The following is a 10,111-nucleotide window of genomic DNA, read 5'->3' on the forward strand; positions in this document are numbered from 1 at the left end:
GAGTGCATAGTTAATCGAATTCTCTTAGGCTCTTTGTAATCTACTAGAATTTAACTTCTCTTTCTGTTTGTTTGTGTTGGAACCAATTTTTGGAGGTCTCCAACATGTCCCAAATGCTGATGAATAAAACTTTACCTTTATCAAAAAAAAAAAATGAAATTTCAACCCCAATGTTCCTCTAAATGCATGGCCAAAATCCTTTGACCCATCCTAAAGACGTATATTTGGGAAGCATTACACTTAAACCCTTCATGGACAAGACAAAGAGAAAGAAAGATAGGAGATCCCCTTGTCTTAAATCCCTAAAAGTCGGGAAGAAACATTTAGGTGACCCATTGATGATAACGGAGATTCTGACAAAAGAAATGCAGCTTTTATTCCAAGAGTCGACTCTTCCCACGAAGTAGACACTAGGAATATGTCAAGTCTATACTTGGAAGAAGACTCCTGATTTGAACCGAGTGAAACAAGCTCTTATCAAAGGTCAATCAATAAGATAATGATCATCAATAAACTCTGAAAATTCTTCCGTGGCCCTGGAAATAACCTTACACCCCAGCCTCTCCTCCAGGAACCCAATAGTATTAAAATACCCCTATCATCCAAGGAATGTCCCAACTCGTAGTCCCTCTCCTACTTCTTCCCAAAACATCTCCTTTGAGCCCTTACCCACAAGGCCCATACACTTCCCCAAAACCCCATTCTGCCCCATTCCAAAAGTTTCTAAGCTTCACATCGATCATAAACTCCCTTTTAAAAATCTATACACACTCTAACGTTCGATCATTCCACATAACTGGTATACCACCCGCGTTGCCCCGAGCCGGTATGTAGTTGTACTTCACCCATCTTCCTCCCAACACACTTCTCACTATTCCACCTGTTAAAGACTCCATTTTAGTCTCTTGTATACATATCGAGTCTGCCTTCCATTGATTTTACAATCCATTAACAACTATTTTTTTCAACACCCCTGCCCCTGTCAACCTGTCAATCCCCTTGCCCAACACTTTATTTCTTCTACTATACACCACCAACTTTGGCCCCCTTCAAGATCCACCAATTCAAGATTGCTCTCATCCTCCACTCCATTATTTTTCACCTCATCACTCCCTCTGGTCTCATGGTCTAATAGAATTTAACTTTACCCTCCAACCCTTCAAAAGACAACCGAAGAACTTCCCGAAATTAATATACTTTTCTTCCGCTCATTTGGAAAATTTTGTTGAACCCATCTAGACCGGGGTCCTTTTTCCCTTTCACAAATTCTAATAGTTTCCTCCACTCTAACTACAGAAAGGCCTTTCTTGCGCTGAGATTGTCGTAGTATTTTTGTTGTAGTGGTTGTTCTTTTTAGTGTATTTCGTAATGCTTTTCGCGGCATTTTATCTCGGCTTCTTCTCTCTCATTGTTTCCCTTTTACTAGAACTGTTTTTTAATGTTTTGACTTAAGCCGAGGGTCTACTAAAAACAATGCTTTGTAATGTTTTTACTAGAGCCGAGGGTCTACTAAAAACAGCCTCTCTACCCCCACAAGGTGGTGGTAAGGTCTATGTATACACTACCCTCCGCAAACCCCACTAGTGGAATTATACTAAGTATGCTGTTGTTGTTGTTGTTGTTGTCGTCGTAACTACAAAAAAAGGCCTCTGTAGCTATTCTGCATTCTCAATTGATAATCTGGGACAGTTTGTTTTAAAAATTGTCTCCATTACTAATTTTATTTATACAAGTTGGTAAGAAATTGATAATTTTCCCTTTTATCTGTCTTCATCCTCAATATTTCACCACTCATCAGCCTTCATTCCTCATATTCAGCATCTACATCGCACATAAATACTTCTCCCAACTTATGTAGTTGGGACTTGGGATTCAACATTTGGTGGAGTGAGAAAGATGGACGTTAAATATGTGAGAATAGTAAAAATACTATATATGAACGCCAATAGATTAGAACGAATGTTAGTGCCGAATGGAAAGATGATGTTTCTACCAAAACGCCACCTTTATTTCGAATGTTTGAATTGATTTTTATATCGACTCACCAACTTGAATTTTCTTTTGTTTTGCTTAGTTTTTACTATTAATGATCAGTCACTATCACAAGTCTGATCTTTTTATAGGTCTTGGACATTTTCAAAAAAGGAAAAGAATTGAGAAATCAAGCAAGAAGTGTGAAAAAGAAAAGAGGTCAGCACAGCTGCACTGGTGGTTTACAATAGCTACACCAGAAAAATAAAAGGAAACATCCTGAGATTTAGCCAAACCAATCTCGTTGAAGCTACACCAGTATTTAGACAGGAAATGGACAGTAAGCCAGCCAACATAGATACACTGGTAATGGTAACATACGCCAGAGGTCAACTAGAAAAAGTTTCTAAACTGGGATTGAAAGGTCACCTTACTTTGATGAGATTCTCGAGGAACTTATAAACGAGCAAAGTAAAAGTATTAGGCACTTGTGAAGAGCATATTTTGAATACTTTTAAAGAGCAAATATAAAGAGAATAGATGAGAGACTTCAATACTAAATAAGAAAGGAGGACAAAAAACGTTAAACCTTGTTGTGTACGTAGTTTTTCTTTCCACTCATCATTCCTTTTGATTTTAATCTTTGGTACTTTTTGTTTCTTGCTTGAAATAAACACTAACATGGATCTAAAACTCATCGAATATGATATTTTATTTTGAATGATTTCAAACCATTTAATGCAGGAAGGCGAAGACGTCCAAGGCTTGGAGATGGAGTACGATGATTCCGTTATACAAGAACAAGGAGAGTTGCAACAACTACAGGGGTATTAAATTGTTGAGTCACACTATGAAGATTTGGGAGAGGGTGATCGAGCGGAGGTTGAGGAGGATCGTGTTTATTTCTGAGAATCAATTTGGATTTATGCATGGTCGCTCGATGACAGAGGCAATTCACCTCGTGCGAAGACTAGTGGAGCAGTATAGGGAGAGGAAGAGGGACTTACATATAGTGTTCATTGACCTGGAGAAGGCGTATGACAAAGACCCTAGGGAGGTCCTTTGGAAATGCTTGGAGGCTAGAGGGGTCCCTGTGGCATACATCAAATTGATTAAGGACATGTATGATGGTGCGAAGACTCAGGTGAGGACGGTGGGAGGAGATTCAGAGCATTTCCCTGTTTTGACAGGGTTGCACCAGGGATCTACTCTGAGCTCGTTTTTATTCGCCTGGTGATGGATGTTTTGACGCAGTGTATTCAAGGAGAGGTGCCTTGGTGTATGTTATTTGTGGATGGCGTAGTTTTGATTGATGAGAATCGGGAGGAGGGGGGTGTTAATGATAAGTTGGAGGTTTAGAGACAAACCCTAAAGTCTAAAAGGTTCAGGTTGAGTAGGACCAAGACAGAGTACTTGGAATGCAAGTTCAGTGAATTGACGCTTGAGGATGAGGCGGTAGTAAAGATGGATTCCCAGGTTGTTTGCAAGAGAGATAGTTTTAAGTATATTGGATCTATGATTTAGGGGAATGGAGAAATTGACAAGGATGTCATCCACTATATTGGGGCAGGGTGGATGAAATGGAGGCTCGCCTCGGGAGTTTTTTGTGATAAGAAGGTGCCTCCCAAACTTAAAGGTAAATCCAATAGAGTGGCAGTCCGTCCAACCATGCTGTATGGAGCGAAGTGTTAGCCGATCAAGAACTCTCATATCCAGAAGTTAAAGGTGGCGAAAATGAGGATGTTGCGTTGGATGAGTAGGCTTATTAGGGAAGATAGGGTTAGGAATGAGACTAATCGGGGGAAGGTGGGTGTGGCTTCAATGGAGGACAAGTTGTGAGAAGTGAGGTTAAGATGGTTTGGGCATGTCATAAGGAGGGCACTGATGCCCCAGTTCGTAGGTGTGAGGTTGGCTTTGGATGGTTTCAGGCGGGATAGAGGTAGGCCGAAGAAATACTGAAAGGAGGTGATTAGACATGATTTGGATCAGTTACCGCTTACAAAGGACATGACCCTAAATAGAAAATTGTGGAAGACGCGAATTAGGTTAGAGGGTTAGTGCGGGTGAGTGAGGCGTAGCTAGTAGATAGGAGTGCTTTGGTGCAGCCGTGCTAGTAGTCGTACGAGGGTTGGGTGAGGTGTGTGCTCCCGGTTTAATAGTGTAGAGTACTTACCTTGAGGGTGTTTTATTTTTTGTTATTTCATCTTGTTTCATGTTTTATTATGACTTTGTCTGTTGTCTGTTGTCCTAAGCCAGGGGTTTATCGGAAACAGCCTCTCTACTTCTTCAGAGGTAGTGGTATAGACTGCGTATATTTTACTCTCCCCAGACCCCACTATTTGGGAATACACTGGGTATGTTGTTGTGTCATGATTTTTGACAAGGTGCAGTGCCCTCCCTGGTAGATAAGACAAGAGAAGCAATGCTAAGATGATTTAAGCATGTGAAGAGGAGATGCACAAATGTCTCGGCAAGAAGGTGTGAGAGGTTGGCCATAGTGGGTCTGAGAGAGGTAGAGGTAAGTCGGAGAAGTATGGGGAAGAAGTGATACAAGACATGCTATACCTACAGATTATCGAGGACATGACCATAGATAGGATGATCTGAAGGTCGAGGATTAGAGCAAAAGGTTAGTAAGTAATCGAGCGATGTCTAGTTTTCCTTATTAATATTATTACTATTACTGTCATATTATCTTTTCATTTTTTATTATTACATGTTTGTTTTCTTTGCTTCAGTATCATATTATTTGTTGTTGTTACTGTTTTTTAATCCATTATTTTCATAATAATGACTTCTTCACTATTGTATTCTCTTTCCATACCTATTTTGAAATGCTTTACTTGAGCTGAGGATCTATAGGAAATGGACTTACTATCTTCACAAGATAAGGGCAAGTTTTGCATAGACACCACCCTACCGAAACCCCACCACTTTGTGAGATTACACTGGATATTTGGTTGTCAGCTTGTCAAGATTTAGACATTGTTGTCGAACACTATTATAAATAATTGCAATATTATGATTTTTTAGATGATTTTAAGGTTTTCTTTTGATTAAATTTTGCTCTTTATTCTCAAGTTTTTCCTTCTAATCGAGCCATGCTAGAAAATGGGAACTTGGAGCATTCGATCCTGAAATTGAATAAACAAACATGAGAAGAACTTCTTAGGGAAACTTGTTTGATTTATCATTGTCCAAGGTTTGCAATTGTTAGCTTCTGCATTGCAATCCCAACAAGTGGTTTAGAGTTAGTAATTCAGCAAGGTTGAGACAAGTTCAAGGTGGATTTAGACCAAGCCACAACCAATGTGACTATAAAAGATTTCTATCAAGAAAAAAATATCTGAGCTACCACATATGGAGACAAATTTTCAAACATATTCTCAGCATCCCTATTGTTATTGTTGCATCTGTAGGGGAAAAAGGGACAGTTCGGTGCGCTAAAGCACCCTTTATGTGTGTTATCTGTAGAAGTAAAGATATTTTTAAACCAATTTTAACTATAAGTTGTTAACCTTGTTAAGCAGCACCGACAAAGATTATGTGAACAAGGCGGATGAAATTTTAACAATAGCATCTATGCCAAAGGGCAGTTGATTGGGTTTGCCCAAATTTTTTTACCATATAGTATCTTACCTTTTCTTTTCTAGAAAGGACAAAATATTTACCATAATTGTTTTTTACTTCTAAAGGAAAACTAATCTTTTCTAGGAAGAGAAATTTTAGACTTTTATAAATTAAAGATCCTTGTTTTCTTTTGATAATCGTGGTGTACCGGCCAGCTTTCACGCACCTCGATTAAATCCACGATATGTACCACCTTCCACCAGCAACAAATATCAGGTAACTCTGTCCACCAAGGCTAGGATAGATGGGACGAATCACCTAGTGTTTTTTGTCTCTGTTAGGATTTGACCTGAGACCACAGGTTTTCAACCCACTTCACTGACCACTATGTCATTGTTACATACACATAACACAACAACATCAACAATATAGTCATTAAATAGGCTTGTTAGGGGGAGGATAATTCTCTTAATAGTTTTTTGTAGTATATTATATTAGCTTTTTTCATATGTTGGTTAATTTGGCCAAACCATACAATATTATTATACCTCTTTTTATATACTTCTCTTTATTGTATGATTTATCGTTGTTCAAGCCTCAAGGTTTCCAGTTGTTAGCTTCCGCATGATGCCTTGTTATTTCGACCCTAACAAGAATGGCATCCAAGGAAGGTGAACCACAGAACCTATATTGCAGGTAGCTTTTACAACTTGAGCGCGTCAGAAGAGCAGCTTCAGTAACACTATAAATAGGCAAATATTTTAGGCAGCTCCAGTTGGAGTACGAGACATAATTAAAACTAGAAAACAAAGGCGTACTTGAAACATTCAAATCAAAATAAACCTATTTCGATTTGGTTATCAATTTGCCTCTTAAAACCTGGAAACTAAAAGCAAGGTTAACTAGCAAAAACCAACCAAACCGAATAAACGGCTACCTGAAGAGAATATATTTAGACTTTTTAAATTTAAAGTCATTAAGCATACAAAAAAATTACTAGCTATTACCCTGTCTAAGTATTGAGATTACTTCACTATTATATGGCATGGGGAGGTCCATTGTAACTTAAAGCACTCTAAGCTGCATTATTTTCAATATATAATGTTTGGGATAGAGTAGTCTTTCTTTCTAGGCAGTGCAAAAGCAATCAGCACCTTTTATTATCTCTCCAGCTCAGGCATTGATGTTGAACTGAGAAATTCTCTTGCTGCTATTCTAGCTAATCATTATATTTTCTTTTCTTGGAACTGAACAAATAGTGGTTAAGCAACTCAAACTAAACACAAATGACAGCTTTCAAAGCTCCCTCTATGATTCTCTTTTCGTTGTTTTTAATTATGTTCAAGAGTGTGAGTCTCTCCATGCATTACAGGTGAGAGTAATGACATCAGTAATGCATGGCAAACCCATAGTGCAGTTACGTTTGTCCACATGAAAAAAAAAAATAGAAACAGTCAAAGGAACTGGTCTCCAAAAGTATGATAATTGTAGTTAAACCCAACATAAGCAATGAAAATAATGATTAATTTGTAATGTTAAGAAAATGATCACACCTTCCGTTGTTGTGCATCTTGAGGGGGAGGCCAAAATAATGAGGAGAATTGAAGGCCATCAATCCACTTCTCGCATGTAGCGGCCATGTAACTGTTGTCAATCCAAGAATTTTATCGATATGAGAGGATGCTCACAAGTAAGGCCATCAAGTATCACTACAACCATTACCAATCTAGGATTCACAGATTGTAATTTCAACATCTAGGATCCTAGCAAAGGATGGTCCAGAACTTCTAACGAGCAAAACCACCTCAGAGCTTCATGGTATCACTGAATTAATATGCAGGTTACGGGAATGTAAACTTCCCTAATTAAATAGTAAGCAGATACTAACTATAACCTATGACTATTTGTCCTGCAAAACAGAAAAACACAATGATACTCAAAACTGTTAGACAGGTGCACAATAAAATAAGCATCTTCCAAGAGCTAAAAAGAAGGTTTATTAGTTTGACCATACCAAGCACAAAAGTTGTGTGTGAAGAACTCTTGGATGGTTGACATAAGAGATCTAGAGGGAAAAATTGTTGTTTGATAAATTAAAATTTTCTTACAGTGATGACATCCTTAGTGACACAACGAAATACAAAATAAAAACTCTTATCAAAAGTAAAACATCTGAGAGAGTTGAAACTGGTTAAAGAGGGGAATATGTGATTCACTTAACATCCCATTAAATTGGAACAAACAAAAATCATGTTACCTGTCAAAGAATTTACAAGGACAAATTAATTATCAAGCTCAACAAAGAATTATACAACAACTACGCCTCAATCAAGCTAGTTGTGTTGATTGTATGAGTCCTCAATATCATAAATATATTTTGTTTGGGTCCGTACTATTTCTATATCCATACTTACGGATTATCTACAAAAGGGGTTCTCTAATACAGCGACGGAGCCACCATTGCAGCTACAGGCTTTAGCATAAACCCTGTATTTGTGTTAAAAACTCATTTAATACGTAGGAATAATATGTAAAGTTCCAAAGCAACCTTTTGCTTTTTATTTATTTTTGTTGTTCCCATGAGACGCCGATGTGCATTGATGATTGAATTTCATTCATAGAGGACCATATTTTGTTGTAGGTGCTCTACTTGGTATACGGCTTGTTTAAGGGCTTTTACCCCTTTATCATAAAATTATTTACCTCATCAAAAAAATAATATGTCCAAAACCCATAAACTAAAAATCCTTCACGCGGCCTCTGATCTAATATACTCTAGTGGTTATATTTTTAATATACTTTAAATGTTTTCCAGCAAGCACTAGTCTGTAACAAAGAATTATGTTCTAAAAATAACAGTGAAATCCACCTGAATGAATATCAGTCTAGGAAAATATTAGCAAGTAAAAAAAAAATAGGCATAAAGAGGAACGAGGAATAAAATGGAGGGAATCAATTTAACTGTAGACTCAACAATTCTATAAATTTCCAAATTAGTGGAGTAAATTTTTTTTTTTTAGAACGAATTACTAGATTAACTTTGTTTTTTTCTAAATGAATTACTGGAGTAACTTTTTATTTCCAATAATTATTAAAATAATTAAAATAATCTTATTAACAACAATCTCTGATGTTCGTTACTCGAGCCAAGGGTCTTCCGGAAACAGCCTCTCTACCTCCTCGTGGATGGGGCTATGTACTCTCTACCCTCCCCGAATTTGTTGTTGTTGTTAACAAATTTTTTCTCTTGATTAACAAAAAGGCGAATCTTGAATTACAGATATAATTTAAGCTAGAGCCACATTATTTGGCTTGAATTCTCTACTAACAATATGAACCAAAAAAAAAATCAGAGCTTTCAATATCTCTTGGTCAATTTTTACACTTCCTCACCAATTTCATGATAAACTGAGACAAAAGCAAGAAAGTAATATTAACAAAATTGATAACAAATCGGCAACAGCATATCTGTAGAAATAGTAAATCCCATAGAGAAACGGAGCTATAAATATAGTCGTTTGATCAACCGACTTCATTGACCACTAGGCCATTGTTACACACACATAAGACAACATCAACAATATAGTCATTAAAAAGAGTCTTGTTCAGAGAAAGATTATTCTCCTAATAATTTTTATAAGTAATATATTATATTAGTTTTCAATATCCTCCCCGAATTTGTCATATTAAATTATATTAATTTATTTTTTTTTTGAGAACGAATTACTACATTAACTTTGTTTTTTTTTTTTTCTGAATGAAAGTGATAACAAATCAGCAACAGCATATCTGTAGAAATTAGTAAATACCAAAGAAACACGGAGCTATAAATATAAACAATGTAACGCAAATACAAAAACAACATATTTAAAAAAAAACAGAAATTATAGCAGAAAAATTTAAGGAAAATATACCTGAAAGGAGAAATTTTTCTGGAAGTTCTGAAAGAGATTTTTGGTTAACAGCTTTTGAGTTGAGAAGAAAGTAGAGAGAGAGAGAAAAATCAGAGAGGGAGAGGAGAGAGAAAGACAGAGTAGAAGAGGAGATCTTTAGCTGAGTTCTCCCTCTTCCTTGTGATTTGCAGACGTGGCATTGAGATATTTTTCTCACCCCCCTTACTGGCCATGTGTCATGTCATTCAGCCCATCATCAATCATCATAACATGTATGTGGTCTCCTGAGTCATGACACATGCATACCACTTTACTTTGCGCAGAATACATCATCAGCCCCTTGACTTGCATTATCTTTTACTTTGATATATTAAATGGACATTATTTATTTTTGACACCTCAAATGATATACGAGTGTATCAAGGTATGTGTATTATATCTCCATTAAGGCGCGTGAAAGCTCGTTTTTGGCTGATATGAGGTTCAAGTTGACCCACCAATAATATATTGGGTGAATTTCAAAAATAGATCTAAATTGGTGTCGCTATTAAATTTTAGCCTCAAATAAAAAAACTTCCTTAAAATAGTATTTACCTATTAACGAGTAATATTTTTTGGACAAAATTGATCATGATCAATGAAGTAATTACATAAATAATCTTCATAATGGATAACAA

The 10,111-nt window shown here is 36.6% G+C and overlaps 1 protein-coding gene across 3 annotated transcripts in view; it reads right to left on the reverse strand.

The window, feature by feature from the left end:
* Nucleotides 1-9,613, reverse strand: part of LOC107855063 (protein GIGANTEA) — an 82,070-nt gene extending 72,457 nt beyond the window's left edge. Inside the window, exons 1-3 of one of the 3 annotated variants that reach the window (XM_016700047.2) lie at nt 9,456-9,600; nt 7,956-8,028; nt 7,095-7,185 (exon numbers count right to left, since the gene is read on the reverse strand). In XM_016700047.2, the coding sequence (XP_016555533.2) occupies nt 7,095-7,181 (87 nt within the window). In that variant the 5' untranslated portion in view covers nt 7,182-7,185; nt 7,956-8,028; nt 9,456-9,600. Of the gene's footprint in view, nt 1-7,094; nt 7,451-7,955; nt 8,029-9,455 lie in introns of all 3 variants that reach the window. The other 2 variants (XM_016700045.2, XM_016700046.2) reach the window with 2 other exon arrangements.
* Between the last annotated feature and the right edge of the window lie 498 nt (nt 9,614-10,111).

Source organism: Capsicum annuum, chromosome 4, assembly GCF_002878395.1.
Source record: "Capsicum annuum cultivar UCD-10X-F1 chromosome 4, UCD10Xv1.1, whole genome shotgun sequence".
Taxonomy (NCBI): Eukaryota; Viridiplantae; Streptophyta; class Magnoliopsida; order Solanales; family Solanaceae; genus Capsicum; species Capsicum annuum.